Here is a 22,938-nt window from a genome sequence, read left to right on the forward strand (position 1 = left end):
TGTCTTAACTGGTGAATAAGAGACTATAAAGATCAATAATTCATATATTACCAGTTTGTATACAAAACAGCAAATTAGCAAGTTATTTTTACCTGAAGTATCTGAAGGAATTTACTGCTCTTGTTCAATTGGAAAAATGTTAACCTCAAGTTTCTGCGATGAATAGGGAAATCTATTGCTGCAACGATACTTGAAATTGTAATGGAACTGTCTTAGTTGACAATTGCCAAGAAGTTATGCAATACTGTAGATCAAATCTAACTTAATAGGGAACAAATGGCCTGAATTACCTGAATATTACGACTGAAATAGCAACTCAACTGATGAGTGCACAGGCAATAAAGTAGTCATAGTTGTCTTAGTGATGTACAAGTCCTAAAGATTTTAGTGAAAGTAGATACTAAACATGCTTTCAGAATGTTCCATGAAGCCTGAGCTTCCTCTTCATAACAAAATGCTGCATCAGTACCATTTGGATTAAAATTCATGAAGAAAATCTGGGAATTCTGAAATACAAACCAGTGACTTGTATCATCCTTTCTTTGTCTGGACTATGGACTAATGATTGCCCAACATTTCAAAATGTTCACACGGATGTTTGGATTTTCTCTGAAATGTTTAATACAGTTTAAGGCAGTGGGAGAGAGCACTATTTTTCAAGCTTTCTGAAATACAATCTGTAGAAAAAGACCGAATTCCTCCACCTACTTAATGCATATATATACTTATGTATAGACTATTACTCTTTTTCCACTGGTATTTAGAAAGAATGTCTCTGACCATTTGCTTTCAGAGATTTCATTGACTGCCAGTACTTAGAATTTTTCCATTTATGGAGTTCTCTTTTACAGGGGACAAAAAAAGTGAGAGAAACTTCAGCTCTGTATGTGAGAGTATGCCATGATGCCACTTCTTGTGGCAAGCTCCACAGATACACAGATGTGCCCATTAGACAGCAGAGCTGAATAGTTTTGTGACTTCAGAATAATTAACTATTTGCACCTCCATATTAATATGACATTCTTACTTTGTGTGGTAACTTGGCTGGACTTGGCCAAATGAGAAAGACATGAACCTGTTAGAGCAACGAGGAGAGAGGCCTTGAAAATGGCCAAAGGGCAGGAGCATCTCTCCTGCAGAGACAGACTGAGAGAGTTGGGATTGTTCAGTCTGGAGAAGGCTCCAGGAAGATCTTACCTTTCAGTGCTTAAGGGGTCCTATCAGAAAGGCACATGGAAACATTTTACCAAGGTCTGTAGCAAAAGAACAAGAGGGAACAGCTTTAAACTGGAAGAGAGTAGATTTAAACTGGATATAAGAAAGAAATTTTTTCCTATAAGGATGGTGAAGCACTGGCACAGGTTGCCCAGGAAAGCTGTGTATTCCCTATCCCTGGAATTGTTCAGGACCAGGCTGGATGGGACTTTGAACAACCTGGTTTAGTGGAAGGTGTCCCTGCCCATGGCAGGGTGGATGGACTAAATGGTCTTTGAAGATCCCTTCCAACTCTAACCACTCTATGATTCGGTGAAAATATGAACTGCAAAGATAGCTGAAATACACGTTTTTAATTATTGCTGCTTGTTTGGGTTTTCTCTGAAGCAGGTTGCAAACACCATAATTAATTGGATTTAAAAAATTAAATGCTCCAGTTGAGCAGCATAGTGGTATGTATGGCACAAACAGGTGGCTGCCTAAGGCAAGGGATTGTTTAAATATTGTGGGCTGTGAGACATCTGCATAAGCAAAACCACAGATTAGTCAGATCTGGCTGAAAGCATGAGCAGTACTCAGCTGTAACTTCCTGTCATTAATACTTCACAAAATTAGTGAGATGCTTGAAGACAAAAAGTGGCACTACAGATGTGTTATATTAGACTGATGTATATAGCCTGGTCCTTCGAGATACTTGTTCTGTATCACAAAACAATGAAATGTGACCAAACTCAGTGCAGCAGACAGCCTCATCCCTGTAGAGTCAGCTTGTAGTCTGTCACAGGGACATGGACATTGGAGATCCAGACTGACACCAATTAGCACTTCTTGTCAGGGTATGTGTGTACCCCATGCTTGTGGGACTCTAGCAGCACTAGTGTTACTTAATTGATCCTGGCACTCTTATAAAAAGAGGGCCAAAATCCAAGTTTTTTTCATACAGTAACTTGTTGATGCCAAGTTCAGAATGTTTTTTGGCCTTAGACAGTGACCTTTGAGAACAATGTGTCACTTAAAATTACATAACTCCCTTCACTTTTTTAATCATTATTGAATCTTGTTGGGTTTTTTTGCTGTTTTTTTTCAGACTGGGACAAACGGATTGAATATAAACCTGGCTCTGGAAGCATCTCCTTGTTTCCCAGCATTCATCTAGAAACATGTGATGGACCAGTTTCCTCAATACACACCACCATTGAATTGCAGACCAACTACATTGGAAAGGGCTGTGATCGTGAAACGTACTCAGAAAAGTCTCTGCAGAAATTATGTGGTATGAATATGTTTTTCAGTTGAGATAATAATATTTTTTCCAGATAAAGCACCAATTCTTTGTGACCTGTAAGCATGCAGTACTTGGGTTTAGCTCAGCTGGTTCATTTCAGATTGTAGCAGTGAAAATATAGAGAGTGGTGATATTTGACGGGTGCTCTGTTGTTCTTTTCCATGTTTTCAAGTCTTTTTCATAATTTCTCCCTGCTGATTTTCTTCTCTCCTGCTCCTATTCCCTTTTCTGTTTTTCTCCTTCCTCATTCTACCTCTTTCTCCTTCTTTCTTCCCTCTGCTACAAATACTGGTGTGACAGTGTAGTGAGATTTCAGGTGTAGATTTGCCATCATAGGAAGACTGTGGGATTTGAAGGGAATTGAATCTCTATGTTGTGTTTGAGTCTTCCTGACTCAGCTTTCTGTTCTGCTAGGTGCTGTGCCAGAGTACAAACAAACAAAAAGTAAAAGAATATTTTGGGCAATCATTTTAGCAAAAATATCTAAGAAACATGAATTTCAGCTAAGAGTTGGCCAGTGGAGAAATGTTTCCTAATTATTTTCTTCCCTTTTCATGCTTTTTAATAACTTAGTGTAAAACATACATATTATATTTGAAAGATAGATTCAATACTTGCAGATACTGCTGTATGTTTTCAGACTTCAAGATTCTGCATATGGCAAAGCAATGGCTACATATTAAGCCTTTCAGCTTTAGAGATCTGCTGTTTCTCCTTCTCCTCTAAAATTCTGTTTTCTTAGAGTCCTCATCTGAGCCCTGATGGTGTGGAACATTAGTTCTCATCTTCTCCACAATGTGTCTTTCCCTGGCTCCTGTCTGAGCTACGGTAGCAATTGTACAATTTTTTTCCATTTAAATGCTTGGATTTTGGCCTGAGGTGCTCTGGTGTGTGGCTTACATCTGCTTTGATGACCACACAGATATGTTAAGGTCAATACACTAACCTTTATGAAATAATTTTGTCAATGAAAATTATCAGTCAGCGTTACTAAATTATAAAAAAATGGAGACCAAGTCCCAGGGAAAAATATTTTGTGGTTATGATTACAAATTACTAGTGGAGATGGGGGAAGTAAGTAAAGGTTAATAGGAATAATAGCATTGTCATAAAAGCTGAATGTTTTAAACCTGAAAATTGCTTAGTTAAGATTACAGAAACAATCACAATTATAATCCTGTATCTTCTTCCATCTGACTGGGATCCTAGAAAAGCAGATGAGAACCCATCTGCCAACAGTATGCATCTTCATCCTGTTAATAAGATTAAATCTGAGAGGCTGAGCAAGACTTGATTTCATAAAATACTAACATTTAAATAAAAATAAATATGTTGTAGCTAACGTGAAGTACTTTTGCCTCCTCTAAGAACCTGTATTGGCAGAAAAAGGAGCATTGTTTTATCCTGTTACAGACCTGAACTGCAAATGGCACAGTCGTTCAGAGCAGGTCACTATGAACAGGACCTAAAGCACCAAATCATTACCTTGACATAAAACACTCTATCCAACCATATTATCATTGTAAGTGTAGGGCTGAAAGTAGGTACCTTCAGCTGCTGTAAAATTCCTTAATTGAGGAAGGTTGTGCAAAGCCTAAGGGGTTCAGTTGGCAGTGTGGCTTCACTGCCTTACCTGCTGACACGTCAGTAATAGAAAAGAGAATTGCAAGTCTTTCTCTTTTCTCCTGAATAAACCAGGTGTTTCCCAATACTAGTCCAACTATAATTCATAGTCTGCACCATGTGTAGGCCTAAGCTGGTGAAAAGCAGAATGATCAAAACCATTTCAGTAGGTCTGTCAATGCCATTGTAGTAGTTGCAGGCAGGAGGACAGAAGTTACTGATGAACTTCCAGCTTTTGCTCAGCACATCCATGAAGGAACAGAGTAGAAAGCACTTGAGAAAATAGATAGTGTAAAAGTATATGTAAATGGGGGAAAAAAATCTCACTGCTGAAAGAATATTTTTTTTTGTTCAAGTTTTCTATATCTTCATAGAGAGCAGACATGCTAGAAACTTGTAATAGGACTTGGATAAAAAGGTTGTAAGTGACAATGTGCTTTACATCAGAATTGCACTTAGACTGGCTTGCACTTTGGTATTTAATATTTTTTACCAGCCTTAAGGTAGAGAGAACTCCTGCAAGAGCACGTTACATTATTTCTAGAAGTCGTTTTTCTCCCAGAAATTACCTTATTGTAACTAATGCCTGGGTGCTAAAATTCTTTGAAAAAGAAGAAAAGCCTGGATTTTTTTCTACCAGCAAAAAAATCACTGTGCAGTTGCAGAGAGTGCAGAACTGAGTGATCACACACAGATCTGTGCTGTAGAAAATGCAGGGCTCTCTCTGCATAGGTAAAGACCCAGTTTATAAATCCTGTGCTCATTTCTTCATTTATCTGTTGGAAATCTGGAGAATACAGATGCTGAGGACAGTACATTAAAATTCATCGTTGTATAGTGTATGGTTTAAGTCTGCTTTTCCATAACTCCGTGATTTGCACTCACTTTGATGGTCAGGGTGGGCAGCTTAAATGATTAAATTACACTTGAGTCATTTTTAAAGTCAAGGAGTTATTATTGTTGTGCCTCAAAGCATTTTAGTAGGCATTTTTTCACCTTCTCATCTGACAATAATAAAAAGTAAAGACTGTCTAAAAGGCACAGTTTGGACTGCAAAAACATCGAGAATAAATCACACTAAAACCAAGAATTGGTTAAAGAGCCTGGAATCTAGTGGAAAGATGGGTATGGTGCTGTCTTCTTTCCTTCTAAATAGATAAAATAGAAAATAATGGGATTGCTAATTTTCACCTGTGGCAACTGGGAAACTGAAACATGGAAACACTGATTCAAGGCCATGCTCTGGGTAAGATTCTGCCCTCTCTCTTTTATCCTGGGTTGTGTAGCTTTGCAAGAAGCTCAAAGAAAATTGATCTGATCAAAAAGTATAATTTAGGCTTGGTGTTGTTGGCTGATTAGCTTTGAGCTCAGCCAGGAGGCTGGTCCAATTCAGCAGGCAGCATCACTCTGTGCTTATCCTGGCACAAAGTTTGGAGCCCAAATATGCAGGACTGGGAGAGGAGGTGGGGCCAACTGCATAAATTGCTTGTGAAAACAAGCACTTTAATATGCAAGGGTTACCTCGAGGGTGTCAGTCCAAAACTCTGCTTCATCAGTGGCTCCTGCATTATTCTGGAAGCACTGTAGAAGAGAAGGACATCAGTCACTACATTTTTGGAGTGCACTGATCCATGGCATGACAAGACTGTTCTGGGAACGCCTCCAGATACATCCTGCTTGCACTGCTCCAGGTCTGTCTGTGTACATGGCCGAGCAGCCTGGGACTCTGGCTGGATTTATGAAGATAGAAAAAGCATATTTATTCCAGCTAAATCTCCCAAGCACATAATCCAGTGGTTTTTCGCAGGGCAGGACTAACACACACTAACAGGATGAGATTCCAAACTAACCTGTAAATCTCCATAAAAATATGGGCAGATAAAGTAGAACCTGTTGAGCTCTGTACTGATTACCCAAATGCTCTTACACAAGCCTGTCCTTAAGTTGGGAAAATAAAGTAGTTTACCTGGGCAGCTTGACAAATCAGAGTTTAACAAGCTGTATGGGAGTGTTCAAGGCCAGGTTGGGTGGGGCTAGTGGGAGGTGTCCCTACCATGGCAGGGGGATTGGAACAAGATGATCTTTAAGGACTGGTCCAACCCAAACCATTCTATGGTTATGTGAATATGAGAGAATTCCATTTTGGAGTTTCCCCTCGGATTCATTCTGTTGGAAAAAATAGATCTTTCCAAATTTTCATGGCCAGAGTAGATAGAGTGAGAGATGAAGCTTATTTACACCCATAATTCACCTAATATAAGCATATGCCCATTTAAAAGCATATTTCCTCTGATAATGCACCATGGTGCAAGGAATTTCTGGTCCTTCTGTAAGTTTAAAAAAATGAACATAAAAATTAGCACAAAAGACTACTGAGTGTGAAAATGATGATGTTTCTTGTGCTCTGTGCAAATAATTTTATTTTTTAGTGACTTGAGTGAAAGAAAACAAAACACAGTTTGTCACAAATTGTGCCATCTGGATAAACTGAGTTTGATGTATTCCTGTTGGTAACATCAGGGTATTTAAGCAATGCAGTGTGGTGTATTATCCAGAATTACAATTTATAAAAGAAATACACTTTGTGCTCAAACTCTAAGCATGTAGGTGTTAGGTTTGATATTGCTATCACTTCAAAATAGCCTCATTTTACAGTAATAAATTTTGGAGAATTGTCAAGGCATTCAGTTACTGAGTGATGTGAATGTTTTCATATCATTATTATAATACCTTTTTAAAAATCCATATGATACATTTCCACACACTCTTGGCTTAAAATTTTGCACTCCTGCAGAGAGCTGGGATCTTTTTTCTCTCCTTGGATGCTGAAGGAGGGAAGAGTATATTAGGTGTCTTAGCAGGGGATTTTTTATGCAGTCGCGGTTTGTTCACCCTATTCTTACTTGACAAAGCATCAACAAGAATACGAAGATTGTTTGTGCTTTTTACTCTTGGAATCACATTTTCTGCTAAATGCTGCCTTTCCCCAGCGAGGTAAATGCTCTGGGTAGCTCCTTACATGTTTTTAATAGTGCCTGACAGTTGTTAAGCTGTAAGAAAACACAAGCTGTAAAGAAATGTGCTATTTTATCAGGGTTTGGCACCACCGTGTTTTCCATCTGAGTCCATCATTAGATAAGAACACATGGAGTTACAACCATCAAGTATGTGCCATAAACCATCCTTAAAGTGGTATTATCTGTTTTAGGGTGAATGCTACATATGTACTGACATTCATACCAATTTTATTGTGAATATCTGTGGCTGTCTACTGGACATTACGTGACTTGTCACCTGCATTTTACAGCACATCATCCCCACATACCATGTATCTTCATACTGTCAGGGAAGGAAGATTAATGAAGAAAATTTGGGTTTAGTCTTAGAAGTTCTTGAAACAACTGAAGAAATGTCATTAGTGAATTATAGAAAATAATGAAAATTTCCAAGAAAGATAACTTTAAAATATTTTCTCTAGTTTTCTGTGCAATACCTTTAATCTAGAAAAATCTTGCTGCTTTACAATGCTTGATATTTTAGAATGTTTATGTGGTTTGGCATCGAAGCTAATAGGACCATTTGGGTATTAAAAATAATCTAAAGAGTGGGAATCAGAACCTTGGCCTATATTACATTAATCTTCACAGCTTTTTCATTAGTTTCTCATCCTGTTACTCATTATATATAATTTGCAGGAGCTTCCTCAGGTGCCATTGACCTGTTACCATCTCCCAGTTCAACAACTAACTGGACAGCTGGGCTTGTCATGGATAGCAATGACATAATTTTTAAATTTGATGGAAAGCAAGGAGCGAAAATCCCAGATGGAATAGTACCGAAAAATTTAACTGATCAATTCACCATCACTTTGTGGATGAAACATGGACCTAGTCCTGGATTAAGAGCTGAGAAAGAGACTATTCTCTGCAACTCTGACAAGACAGGTGAGTCTATGTGTTGAAAAAATGTTATGCAAAGGGAATATCAACATTAGTAGATTGTTACCATCTCTCCTCATTTAATTTGGTCTGAGAAAAAAGCTGGGTTGGTGCCACCCTAAGCATCACTGACTTAAGAGCTTACTGGGGAGACTGATGACTGCCTAAATATCAAACACTGGTTCTCCTCTTGGGTAACACAGCTGTAGATTTTCACAGAATCACAGAATATGCTGAGTTGGAAGGGACCCACATGGGTCATTGAGTCCAACTCCTGGCCCTGCACAGGACCATTCCCAAGTCACGCCATGTGCCTGAGAGTGCTGTTCAAACGCTCCTTGAACTCTGTCAGGTTTGGTGCTGTGCCTACTGCCCTGGGGAGCCTGTTCAGTGTCCAACCACCCTCTGGGGGAAAAACCATTTTCTAATATCCAACCTAAACTTCCTCTGACACAATTTCAGACCATTCCCTCGGGTCCTGTCGCTGGTCACCACAGACAAGAGATCAGTGTCTGCCCCTCCTCTTTGCCTCACAAGGCAGGTGTAACTGCAATGAGGTCTCCCCTCAGTCTCCTCTTCTCCAGGCTAAACAGACCAAGTCCTCTCAGCCATCCCTCATAAAGCTTCCCCCCAAGGCCCTTCACCATCTTCATTGCCCTGCTTTCGATACTCTAACAGCTTAATATTTTATAGGAATATAAATTAGCTCTTTTGGTGTTTGTTGGTTGTTTTTTTTTATTTGGTTGGGATTTGTCTTTTATGTGCATAATGCTTTCAAACACGTTCCCCTAACCCAAAGTGTTGGTGATGGTTCAGGTCACTGATGGTGTCGGTCCCTCCTTTCAGAGATGAACAGGCACCACTACGCCCTGTACGTGCACAACTGCAGACTCGTGTTCCTGCTGCGCAAGGACTTCGACCAGGCCGACACCTTCCGGCCTGCCGAATTCCACTGGAAACTGGATCAGGTACCTCTCTTATCTGTATCCCCCTCTCCAAACCATAGAGAACAACTCCAATCCCACCATAGCTGCCCTGGGAAATCTGAAGTCTGTTGCAGTTATGCCGCAATTTGTAACTGTTACGACTCCAGTTGGGATCCACATAAAAAGATCTAAGTGGGTTAATTTGGTTGAGTCATTTAATACACGAGGGTTTTTAATTGAATCATTTTAAATGGTAAGTAGAGGTTTATATCCTTTGGCAGTGGATAGAGACATGACATTGCATATAGTTCCCTAAAAGTTTTCCATTTATAATTTTTTAAAATCTGATTTATCAGCACAATGGAAGTGATGGAAACCTTTTCAGTAAAGACTATGCTGACACACAGGCATTTGTAATGTAGTGTAAAGCCAATCTGCAGACTTCTTCTTTCATCTGCTGTGCTGTATATAATGTCTCCTTATTATTAAGAGTGTATCACAAGAAAATTATTATCAAAGAGATAAGAGTTGCCTTTCATAGTTTTATTAATCTTAAACAGGATAAAGATCATTTAGATAAAAGGAGACAGACTTCAGCAAAGCAGCATTTTCTCAAAGCAAGTTTTTTCATGTTTCTGAGTCCAAACTATGATATTGAAGATGAAGATATATAGGAATGTTTACTTTTCTAATTCAGCTTCTAAATATATATATCAAAATTTGATCTTCATTGTGATTATCAGATGTGTGGTAAGAAAGCATGTGATGACCATAGTACTTGCTTTGCATTTACACTGACCAGTCTGGAATCAGTTTTTGCTGTACTTGATATGAATTCTTACAGTGACTCAAAGCAAATTTGTAATAAATCATGTTGAAGATTGCAAGTCAGGAGTAACTGATGTCACCTCAGATAATGCTGTTCTGAGCACTGAAGATGGATTTCTATTTTTAAACTCTTTGCTAAGCATCTAAATTAATGATAATACCAAGTTTGTGTTATCAGTCAGTGCAGTCAGCTTTAATAACCTTACAGTGAGAATGTCCTCTCAACAACTGAAATTTGTGTGTAACTCTTGTAACTTGGTCATGAACCTCCCTAACTTCTACTGAAAACTCCTACATGATAGAAACTACAGATAGAAAAGATTTTTTTTAGGTCACATGATTGATTTCCTTTCATTTGGCTACTGTCAGTTGATTTCCACTGTATATTTTCAGCTGTTCTTTCTAACTGAAAAAGAAAGTAAGATTGAAGTATAAATAAAGTTTTTTATGGGTTGTGTGACCAGACTTCCATGAAGATAAATTTATACTGTCTTGGTGATACTGCTGTAAGTTTTGTCATGAAGGGACCTCATAATGGTTGCTTCTTTACTTCTTCTTCATGCTCCATCTGCCCTATACGGTGGAGTAAATTAAAAGAAACTGAAAATAAAACATTTGTGAATAGTGGGCTGGTAAGGAACTTGCATGGTTTTGAAGACAAGGCAGTCAGAAGGTTTCGCTTCCAAGTAGTAAAATTATGCAAGCTACTAATTATGTACCCAGAATGATCTACCTTAGAAAGCACAGGATATTTTAAAAGCACATCAAGAAACAAGTTATGATCCCATTCAATATGAAAAGAAGGTAGGCTAAACTTTAAAAAGTAGATTTAAGTGTTCTAGATGCTAAATTTGCATACTTAGATGTTGAAATACCTCTGGAAACCTCATCTTAAGAACGGTTCATTCTGTAGTGGCATATCCTCAGATTCCTTGTTGTTGCTTTTTGTTTTTCCAAGAAAAGCCTGGGAATTAGGCCCTACCTAATTGCTGTCCATGCTCTGACCATCTGCACTGTGATGCAGGATGCTGTGGATGGCATTGCATGTATGACTCTGGAAGACAATGCCACAGCTGGTAGGAAGCACAGACATAGCACAGTAAAAGAGCACTTTATTGCTGAGCTCACTTTATGAGCCTGACAACAATCCATAGCTTGTTTTTGCTGAGGGGAATCTGGTGACCTTGGAATAGGGTGAAGCATGAACGAGTGAAATCATTTATCATTCTTACTGTGGAACAGTAAAATTTATGATACCAGCTGCTTTGGGCTCTATCTACTCCACAAGACTACTCATTGTTTCAAGGCACTGACCAAGAAGGTGAGCTTATTGTCATTCCAAGTTTAATTTAATTTTCTAGCTCTCATTTCTGTTGTGGATGTGTATGGCACACAGCTTAGTAGCAGGCTTCATTCTTGGCTGAGTACAAGGATCCATGTAACATTTTATGTAGTTACACCTGAGCAGTGCATCTGAAGCCTCATGTTACCACATGACCATAACAGTCTTGCATAAAAGTGCCTGAAACCTTTACACAGTAGAGGCTGCCAAGTTATCTCCAGGAAGACTGTGTCTTTAAGTTAGTTCATAAACCTAAGGACTTATTTGCAGTGTGGCTTTCAGTGTATTTAGCCCTATTTGTCACATTAGACTGAATGGCCTTTGCAAGGTGGATTTTTCGCTTCCTGTGCTGAGGATGCACAACCTGATAGTGCCACAACCCTGGGCTTGTGTGCCTTTAGTGTGACAGGTTAACACAGGAGATGAGTATCTGCAGAAGGTGCTGCTGATCAGAGGTAACAGACTTTACACTGAAGGCATCCTTATTACTTATAAGAAACACGAGGGGGGGAAAAAATTAGATAGTCCAGTTTCATCCTTTTTGAAATTAACTATCTTAGTTATGGGAGAATCCATTACCAGTCATCTGGGGAAAAGGTACAGAAAGAACCATGTTAAAGAAAACCAGTTCAAGTCTGTAATGCTGGGTAATAAAAACTGTGGTTTTCCCCAACAACTGCAACAGATGCCCAGGTAGAGGTGGTTCCTTCCCTTTACTTATTCCAGTTTCCTTGGAAATGCAGGTGTTACCTTTGTTTCAGAATCATGACCTTATTCTTGAGTTTCCCATGCAAAGATTTAAATTGAGTATCATGATCTGGGGTTTTTTTGTGATTTCTTTTCTCATATTTAACTATTAGACACTTTTTAAACCCGAGACCTTATTACAAAAAGTTTTGTTACCAAAGTCAGTAAAAGGCACCTAAATCACTAACTGTCTCAAATAGATGCGATTTTAAGTGAATTATTTGGGCAGACAACTATACATTTGGGCCATCTAATAATAATATATAAAATATAAAAACTGTTTCTTTGAAATTCTTGGAAAACTGTGAACCAAATCAAAATAATAGTTTGGATAATGAACCAAGGCATTCAAGCATTTGGTGACAGTGGAAAACATACCATTAAATAGGACAATGCACAATGTATTTCACACTCTGTTCATCACGGATATTACATTTTTCATACAAATATGAGGATAGTCAAGCCAAAAGGCATTTTTCCTTCCCCTAAATCAATAAAATAGGAACACTTTTTTTTTAGTGGAAGAAGGCATCTGAGCCAGAAATTAACAATTTTTTCACGTACTTATTTTTATTCACAATGGAAAATTATTTTCAGGATGTTATCACTCTGAAAATAGTCTTCCAGCCCACAGGCAAAATTGGTATTGATCCCATTAAAAAACAGGGAATGTGCTGCATGATCTGGAGTCATTCTAAGTCAGCAAACAATTGATAAACATGCAGAAAGTTACTGTTTCTTTTCTAAGATGAAATAAATTGCTTTGAATAATCCAAAATAAACCTGCAGTGCTTTTAATTGTGCAAAAACCCCAAACACTCACTTGTAAAACAGGAGGCAGAGAAAGAGGTTTAGATAAATCTGAATATGCTGCAATCTGTGTGAGCACGTGAATGCTGAAGGATCAAGGCAAGGCCTCCATTTGCATTTAATCACTTCACCGAGCACACACACACAAGTAGGGTCTTTACCCACAGAAGGAGCCATGTCCAGTCAAGCCCTTCATCCCCAACTGCTGTGCAAGGACATTACAGACAAGGAATTGACTTCTGAAGAAATCGATATTGCATGCTAAGAGAGTAAAGTGACATTGATTTGGTATCTGGACTTTTTTTTTTTAAACAGCAGCATTTTTCTGAGTGAAAGTTGTTCTTATATGCTGGGTTTTTAGAAACTGATTAGTTGTGTGCATCTGGTTTTGAGAACACCATTCACATCATGAAAACTGTAAGTGGCCTCCCTCTCAGAGAGAGAGAAAACGAGTGAATACTGAGGGACAGAACATGGTAATCTCAGTCCTAGAGGGTTAAGGGTTCACCAAGGAGACAGGATGGTGCAAGTTTTCATCATCTCTGTGCATGAAATTTCCCCTCTTAGATAAGAGACCTCAGGCTTGCCAGTCTCATGCTTTCCAACATGCACTGCTTTATGCATACACCTTTAATAAAACTACGGAGAGAAATCAGATTTTTTCCTATAGAACCAGTAAGAGAGAAATGATAAATGAATCACACTAATCCTGCAACAGAGATGAAATAATTCCAGAACTTAAAAAGTCTTTGCCAAATTTTTATTCAGCATCTTGCTTCAAAACAGTTTTTGGTAGCACAAGGATGAGTCACCAGTGCTGATAAATTCCCGAAAATTTTCTTTGAGATCCCAACTGAAAGAAGCTCCTTTAATATATGTTTTTAATGGAACTGCTACATCACTGCTAATAACAAAATCTTTACAAACTGCTCCCAGTGGCTGTCCAGGACTTGCTTTATGACATACAAATTTCCTTTGGGCCAGCTCTGAAGTATTGCCTACAGATTGATCTGGTGATGTGCATTTCTGATTTCTGCAGTCCAGCCCAGTGTGAAAGGCACTGACTGCTCTGTGCTTCTGTAAAACTTCTGCGACCCTTAAGGAGCAACCAAACTGAGTATTTTATCATTTCTATATTTTCATTTGCTAGAAATTACTTGGATATGTTTCTGGTTTTATGTTCTGTATTTTGCAATTGTCTCAATTTTTTGACCGTGGCAGCTTTATTACAATGGTTTGGGATTTTCAGACCTGTTTGTGCTGTCCTACTGTTCCCAAAGACTTAAGATGAATGAGGACAGCTCTCATGAAAATGATACCTGTTAAATGTTGTCTTTTGGCTCTTACATGGGAAACTGTTCTTCAGATATGTAGTTATGGTTGTTATCATGGGAATTTAGAACTACTGCAACCACTAAGCCCTTTAGACCCTAAGACACCTACTTTTTTTGATCAAATCATACCAAAAAAAAAAAAAGAAGGAAGGAAATTCTGCACAGAATAAAAAGGAATTTAAAACTGGCTGTAGTATCATGAGATAATAACAAGTATAATGCTCTTTCAGCACACTCTGGGAAGGCCCCAAAAATTCTTAGAGAACATCTTGATAGGGAGTTATTGATATGCCTAAATGAGCTGGATTAAAGTGTCTGTTAGTTTGCTCTGTTCCAACAGTACTCTGGGAACTCTAGAAATATAATGCCTAGGACTGAAATTCCCTATCAAGCTATAATGTGAAAGTGAATAGTCACATTTGCTTCCTTATTTTTCAGCTATTGTTAATATTTTTATTTTACACTGTCCCTGATTTATCACTTGTACCACCAGAGTTTCTACAAAACGTGCACAAACTGTTTTGAAAATGTTGCTGAAGAGCCAGAGCTGTTACTTGGGCAATTTTCTGAGGCACCTCTGTTTATCTTTCAAGAAAAGCAGGTTGGCTTTGGAGCATTCAGGTGGTGGTTGCAGCATTTCACTAAGGTAGAACTGACATCTTTGTCCTCCCAAACGCAGGTTAGGAGAAAAAGAGGCCGTGCCATAAATAAATATAAATTCATTTGTGTATGTGCACGAGCTGTTTATTCCAGCCTTAGAGATTTCTGGATGTCTGTAGTTCAGGAAGAAAGGATGGTGTTGATTTTCCATTGATTTGCTTTCCACATCTGGGTAGTCTTCTGGCAATGTCAAAGGCTAGAAAGGCATATGTTTAAGCACATGATGAAAAATTATGTAAAAATGAAAAAATGAGCAGCTTTTCTAGTTATACAATTAAAAAATAAACACAGGGTGTAGTCATCAAGTGTTACTGAACTGACATGTTTGCTTGATGCAATTTAGTGACAAGCAAGGTGGATTATAATAGAATTATTTCATCATGAATGAACTACGGATCTAATTTACTAAGACACATGGAAGTTACAGCATGACAGCACAAAGACATGCTGAAGATACAGTACATAATCAGGGGTTTCAGGTGCTTTTATCTGTCAGTATGATTAAGCAACTTCATTATTTAAAGTTGTAATTAAGCCATCCATATTTTTGAAACCCATTGTGAACATCCGTATTACACATTACAAGTTTCAAGGCTACAAAAGCAGCTCACAGCCTGCATGCAAATTAGTTTGCAAACTCTTACAGTGTTGTCACAATGCAACAGTGAATGTGCATTACATAGAAAGGTTCTTATTTGAAAGCTCTAGGATTTTTTTCCTAATGCAGTTATTTACTTGCACCCACCAAGGCAAGAAAAAGGAATCCTCATTCCAGGAATGCTGGATCCTGGATTCCAGGAATGAGAGTCTGATGAAGCTCATCACTGATTGTTTCAGCTCATTAGGCCACAGAGAATGCAGCAGGTTGTTCTGCCCAGCTGGTGCTGTGCAGAATATACCCCAGGGCATGTGTTTTTCTGAGGGCAATGGAGTTGCTTCTTATGGAATAGAGGTTGGTAGACAGTAGGAAATAATATGGTCTTACAGGGAAAACTTTCCTGGCCAATATCCAAAGCAGAATCAACAGCAAGAGGGAATCATTTGCACAGCTCAAGAGCAGGTGCTGGGTTGAGAAGAGCATGATATTAATGGGAAATTCTGGCAAATGCAATAAAAGGGTAGATCACGTTATGGTCAGATTCCAGTGAGCTCAGTCTGCCGCGCTGAGAAAAAGGAATGGAAATCTTCCATTTGCATTGTTGTCCATAAATCCATCTTGTTATTAGACTAGAAAACTGAAGCTTACAGAAATCAAATTCTTTTCTACTGAAATGTCCATTAAAAAGGAAGTAGAACTTTATCTACTAATCTTCCCCTTCAATACTTTACTCACCAAATTTTATTTTCTTATATTTATTATTCAATTTGTCCTGGATGTACATGGTGCAACCTTGGCAAAGAAAGAGATGGACTTTATATATCATCTTAAAATTCCTTCCAGCCTTATATATGATCCTTTATGTAATGCCTAATATTCTAAAAGTATATTATTATGGTTGTTAATGGTTTAATAAAACTTATATCAGTAATTTGTCATGTGAGAGTAACCATATAAATAACTCCACACCCAAGACTGTAGGAGTCATTTAGCTGTAGTATGGATTTGTCAGTTCTCACTACACCACCTCCATAGATCATTGAAATCAATATTCTTATTTGCAGAACTCCTGGGATGCATTAGGAATGACTGTGGTGGGTAAACCAAATGTTTGATTTACATGATTTTGAAGAAAGATCAATTTCACTTTTCATAAAGAGCTCTACTTTTTAAAAAATATGGACTGTCTTAAGACATAGATTTAAAAAAACACTTTTTGCGTTCACCAGGCTTTCAGAAGAATTGATATCTATTGGCCATATTGAACTTTTATGATATTAGTGTGTTTATTTGCTGCAGAAAATAAAACATTCCTGAGGGCTGCATTAAGCACCTGCAGAAATTATAAGCCAGTGCTTCCACTGGTGTGAATCTGTGCAGTTCTCAGTGCAGCTGCTCCTGCACTGGCTGAGAATCTAAACCCTGGCTTTCTTACCAAATGAATATTCACTCTCTAAGAACAAAGGGAACATCAGCAGCTTTTAAATAAGATCAGGGTAGCTATGAAGGTTTTTAGTTCAATGCCACCATTTAAAAATGCAGTCTTCAGGTTGCACTTGGAGCCATCAGCTTTGCCAGAGCATGACAAAGCCAGGATTACTTCAAAATGTAGCATTAGCCATCATCTCAGCCCTGATTAGGTTACAAATAATTGTCAATCCATTTATAGTTTTGTAGTAGTATTAGTGCTGGCTAGAAAATGGAAATCCTTATGAATAATTTTGTGTCTTAAAAGCATTTTTTACTTTAGAATTGCACATTCTTTGTAAGCAGGAAATTAACCCTACAGAAGCTTCCTAGGCAGGCAAAAGTAGAATCTTCACTTTTAATTTTTCATTGGCAGAAGTTGCTTTCAAATGGAAGTCTAAGTGCAACTTTAATGTTAGAAACTGTGACTTTATTGAATCATAATTTCGTGAAAGTTCCTGACATTCTTTGGTATTATTATTAATAGCTGGGATGGTTTTTAGTTTTAGGGGTTTTTAAGTATTTGCATATTGAAGTCATAACAATCCTCCATCAGCAAGTAAATTTCCCAAAAGAAACATCCCTATGCCACAGATGTTGCACAGAGTTCTAGTAGTGCATTATAACATATCTTCCAATTTTAAAATACCCTCACAACAGCTAGTTAAGTTCCTCATTTACTCAAGCCTGCTTAAAAATAGACAAAAAGCTGCAGACTGATACTGCACAGATCTTCCTAGACCTGTACTAGTGTTCTTCCAAATGGACAGTTAATGGATTCAAGACACTCGAGAGTTTTACTGCATTTTTTCGAGCAGTTAATCAGAGTCCAGGGTCTTGCTAAGTTATTTTCCAATCTTACAATGGCTCTTTCATTACCAGCTCAGTCTTTCCCTTTCAATTTTTTTATTCCAATTAACCTGTGGACTCAGATTTGTTCAGAGTAATTTACTGTTGTTGTTGTAATTGGATGCATAGCCTGCATGGCATTTTTTATTCTTCCATAAGTGGCCTCACACTCTCACTCAGGCATCTCTGCTGACATTCCTGGATTTGGCTGCGCTCCTGAGTAAGGGTTTGCTGTCATGCTCCATGGCCAGCACACAGACCCTGATTTCAAATTCAGTCTTCATTTTCCATATGCTGAATATTTAACCAAATGTGGCTGATTTAATGAAGATCCTTGCAGTAACTTATCAGCCAGCGCTCAGCTAAAGTCAACAGGAGAACTGGGATCACAGTTCAGTGTATTACAATTCAAACAGAAAATTCTGTTATTAATCTGACTCTAGTGTGTATGCAGTGGAAGACCATTGTACTTTGTATGCAGAGGTGACAGGAAAGTCCAGTTTCCTTCAGATGTCTGCTGTAAGGGAGCTTGGTGACTGTCAGACTTTGAGTCCTTGCAGGACTCTTCTTCCTTTCTTTCACCGTCACTTTCTAGTTCAAGTGGACTAATTGTGTTTTGGTTTCAGAAATACACAACCCTGAGTTGGCATACAATTCACCTCTGGACTTATCTTTAAGTATTTCAGCAGTTACAGTGATTTCATGTCATGTAAGACTTCTATATTAATTGGTTTGAATTTATAATAATATACTTTAGGGGAGCATATTGAACGTTTTGTCCTCAATACTCAGATTTTTTTCTTCTTTTTTTTTCTTTAAAAAAAGTTATTTACAGTTTTGAAAATTAACACCTGAATGAACTATTTGAAAAAATTAAAAGGCATATTTTTCAGTGTTCGGGGGTTTTTTTCCTGTAGAACCTCTTGTCCCATTTCTAGCAATAGTAATTTAATTTTAAGAATATGTCTGCAATCCAGTAGTCATTTTCCATCAGCAAAACAGTGCTTCACAGGGAAAATTTCAGCCAGTTCAACTCTGAATACGTTTGAACCTTGAAATAATTACTTTAATGAGATCCATAAAACTTTAAGGGTTTGTGCAACACTGATATTGAAAATTTCTTCCCACAGTCTATTTGTTTCATGTCCCTAACGTCAACCCAGAACTATTCTGGGATGCAGACCTTCAATGCTGACTTGTTTCCTCCCATAAAAACACTAAGAACATGATCATGATTAGTACTGAAAGCAAGCTATATATTGACAAAATAACAACATTCTCAGGCGAAGTCACAAATATAGCTGATAACTAATTATCTCAGTATGGTATATAACATATAATCAGCCTGTCTGCAAAATGCCAGCTATGTAATTAAAGTCCCCATTTCAGTAAAGAGACTGTGTATAATATTTGGGTTGTATAATTTCCTGACTTATCCCTGAGTATAAATACAGAAGTGTGGATACACAACCATTCTTCACTTCACAGAAATTATTAAGGTAGCCAAATATGACTCATTGCAACCTTTTATCTGCATTAAAAACAAAATATCCTTTGCTTTTCTCTGCATTATGTCCTAATTGCCTGCTGGAACTGAAGTGAATCCAACACTAATCTGAACGGAGAAGGAGCATCTATTTCTGATGTGTCTTTCTGCTGCTGTGGGTCCCTCCATCTCAGGCTGCAGCAATATTCAAAACTGTTAAAGGGGTAGGTTCCATGGGATTCACACCAAGTGCTTCTCTGGAGGTATCCTCTCAATTAAATGTGAGAGTTGTGTAAGAGCAGAAATTCTTTCATCTCTGATTTGCACTGTGCACCTTCAACACAGCAAATATCTTTCAAGCAAATCACCTTTCTCAAAACGTGGAAATTGTGAAAGGTGTTCAGTGCCTGTGTCAGCTCCGTCTTCCTTTGCTGAGTAGGTTTAAAGCAACCCTTGCAAGTGGTCTCAACACTTCCTTCTGAGCTAGGAAACCTTTGAAGAGGGATTTGCCAGGCGATGGAAAGCCTTCAAAGAGCCAGCAGTACCATTGCCTAAAGGAGAGCTCTCAGGAGGGCTTTCTTCTGTGTGCAGAATAACCTGGGAATCCTGGCATTTTCCAGATGGTAGGTGAGAACAGAGGTATCAAGTCTGGATATTTATTTAATGAATTAAACGCAGCACATAACGCTTCCTCTGGGATTTGAATTGATAAAGGGAGTCTAACAAAGTGAGTGATGTGTGCAGGTGGGAATGTGTGAGAGGGAGGAGACAGAAGGTCTCTTCAGAATGTGTTTTTAGAGTTGAGCACAAGTGTTTGCTCTCAAAAGCAAACAAACCCCAACCAGCCTGTTTTCTTTGTCTCTGGAGTCTACTTTGCACTAATCACACCCTCTGTACCTTCATAATGTCCAAAGAACTGACTGAACCAAGCACTGTAGTTGTTCAGACACCAGCAGTAAGGGAAGAATATATCATCCTATTTTGAACAGTGACAACCTCCTTTTTCTCAGTTTTGGAAAGGACATTAATAATGCAAAAATGTAAGACTAACACAATTTGGGCTTCAGTGTTACCCTTAATCTCTTTGGTAACTTCCCGTTGATGTGCTCATGAACATAACATGTAGTGTTTGGAAATAAAACAGTTTCACTCTTTGTAAAAGCATTAATAGCCAAAATTCAAAAAATTGATTGAAAACTTCAATAAAATAATGTCACTCTGATATCAGGCCTCAGACTGTGAAACAAATGATGTCTTTGGGCTTTTTCAGTTAGGTAGGGGGTCAAAGGATCTGGTGGTTTTCATATTTTTCCCTTAATGTTATTCTTATTTGTTAAGTGGTAAATGTGTTCTGTTTGTGTATAATTCCTAAGGGCTATCTTCTGAAGCCTTTGCATTTTTTAATCTCTGACCATATATATAGATTTGGATATATCACATTTATAGTAGTTTCTGTAATGTAAAGAGATATTTAACAGAAAATTTATACTGACAAACCATAGTGTAGATCAATATCTGGCATATAAATAAAATAATCATAGAAGCCCTTTAAATTAGGGGGCAGGAAATTAAGCTTGTAATGTTTATTCTGGCTAAGATTTTGATTGTTCTTTTCATTCCTCAGATTCAGGTAGGTAATGGTTGATCTTAAAAAATGTTCCCATGTTTCATTATTAGGTAGAAAGTGCATTCATCTCAGAATATTGATCATTCTTTCCATTTAGAAAGAAGCAGTTTTCCACCCTGATAGGACCAAGGAAGTATTTTATTGAGCCTGACAAGCTGCAGCATTCATGATGGGAGGTATAATGCCTCTTTCATCCCTTTCTTTTTTTGCTCTCCTCAGCAGTAGATTTCCCAGGGCAAATCCATGCTGACAATGGCCAAGCTGCATTTCCAAAGCAAAGTCCTTTGCATTAACTATCCTTAATAGTTTTATTTATTCTTTTCTGTGTGGAGGTAACTCATTTTTTTGATATTGGTATGGGCTGCAAATAAATGGCAGTAACCATTACATTAACTGAGAGCCCCTCACAAGGACCATCAGTGTAACTTCCCCATTTAAAAGTGAAGATATTTGGAAGCAGTGGGTGTGTCCAATAAAATGCAGCTTTTGGTTTGGCTGCTAAAAATATATGAATGGGTGGGATGATCTTTTGAATAAAATTGACAAAGAGCATAGTTAAAGTTCCCACATTAATAGAACTGGGATATTATAATAATTTCCATCCACAAATACTGCATGTGGAGGAACTGATAAAATGCTAATCTTTGTTTTAAAAACCACATAGGGTGCTTTTCTAGATCATCTTCTGGCTTTGGTAATAGAAGGGGCTTCCACTGGCCAAATATCAATTTACAAAGGAGAAATTCTTCTTTGCCAATACTGATTTTTCAAGTGAACTTAAAGCTTTTCTGAATATTTTTTAAGGAGTAAAAGGGAAACAGGAGGCTTATTTGAAAACAGCATGTGGTTAGCATTTCCTATTGTTGTTTTAGCATTATTTAAGCACTTGTTAAAATTAGTTTTTAGGCTGTAGCTCATGTTACTTGCTGATGTGAAGAAGGTGGTAATTGTAGAGCACGGACTTATAGGGTAGCAATGAGTTTGGTGGGTCCTGTATCTGTAGTTTTGTTTTCTGTTACTGACTTACACCACAAATTGTCCAGTAGCAAATAATGTGAATGAGATTTAAAATCTGGTAAAAATTCCTTTTATGATATATTTGGGGTTTTCAACACAGATTTCAACACCTTTGTAATAACCTTTTTATTACACAGTATTTCAAGTGAGTCCTCGTTCTCCCAAGTTGCATATTTACTCACTAAATACAGAAAATATCTGGTTTTGTAAGATATTTTGCCAAATGTGTATATATTTCTGTATTTTTGAGCAGGACTTGCAGAGGAGATGTCATGTGTTCCATACTACCAGGGTATGTTCAGGTCTGTGCAGCACTTGTAGACATCCTATCCAATGGTGGGTTGACCTCAGCCACCTCTAACCTGGCAGCATTATGTGAATTTTCCCAGCAGTAACGCTGCAAATATGGGAGTGCCACACTTCAGCTGTCTTTTGGCATTTGACTAAGACAGATCTTGTTTGAAAAACTGTGATAAGCTTTATATCAGAGTGGGGAGCTGGAAAATTCATTGTGATTGTTAGGCCTGCATGTGGTGCACTCGGGTGATGCAGGGCTGTCTTTTTTCCCTTTTGCTGAAATGTGATGGTCAAATGTTGTAATGGTTTAATGCTGTCTACAGCTCTGTTAACTCAGAAGTTGAACTTTTGTCATTGTATAATGAATGTAAACAGATGGTAAATGCATTTCTTTTTCAATCATACTGTGTGCTTGTTTTCAAGAGGTGACAGACATCAGGTGGGGGTCTCTGTAGCCTGGCTGAAGACACTAAATTTGGACCTTCGTTTTCTTGTCACTGAATGGGCTTTTGAAGATTTTCTGCTGATGAATGCTAAAGAGACTGTCAGTCTCTTTGAAACTCTTCAAAGTAATGGTTTTTTTTTTTTCATTGACTTTATAAGGGATTTAGCTACCTATTTTATGAAGAGGAGACACTTAAAATGCACAGCCAACTTTCACACCTAAATTAGAGAAGTTATTGCCTCTTCTTCTAGCCCCAGGTGGCTTGTGGCCTGTATACTTATTTTTAAAATCCATAAGGACAAGAGAGAAGGAGCTATAAAGCATATGGCTCAAAAATAGCATCTCAGTCAAAGAGATCAGAGAGCACAGAATTGGTCACAGCTGGTTATGGTTAGTTGAGTATGAAAAGCTGAGCAGAAATTGCCTGCTGTAGGTGTGGGCAGC

General features: G+C 38.0%; 1 protein-coding gene across 1 annotated transcript in view; it reads left to right on the forward strand.

The window, feature by feature from the left end:
- The window catches only part of CLSTN2 (calsyntenin 2), a 333,066-nt gene that overhangs the window by 273,170 nt on the left and 36,958 nt on the right, over nt 1-22,938 (forward strand). The window contains exons 6-8 of the mRNA XM_029962672.1: nt 2,303-2,488; nt 7,819-8,067; nt 8,908-9,029. Coding sequence (XP_029818532.1) covers nt 2,303-2,488; nt 7,819-8,067; nt 8,908-9,029 — 557 coding nt within the window. The remainder of the gene's footprint in view (nt 1-2,302; nt 2,489-7,818; nt 8,068-8,907; nt 9,030-22,938) is intronic.

Source organism: Manacus vitellinus, unplaced genomic scaffold, assembly GCF_001715985.3.
Source record: "Manacus vitellinus isolate BGI_N305 unplaced genomic scaffold, ASM171598v3 scaffold_49_pilon, whole genome shotgun sequence".
NCBI lineage: Eukaryota > Metazoa > Chordata > Aves > Passeriformes > Pipridae > Manacus > Manacus vitellinus.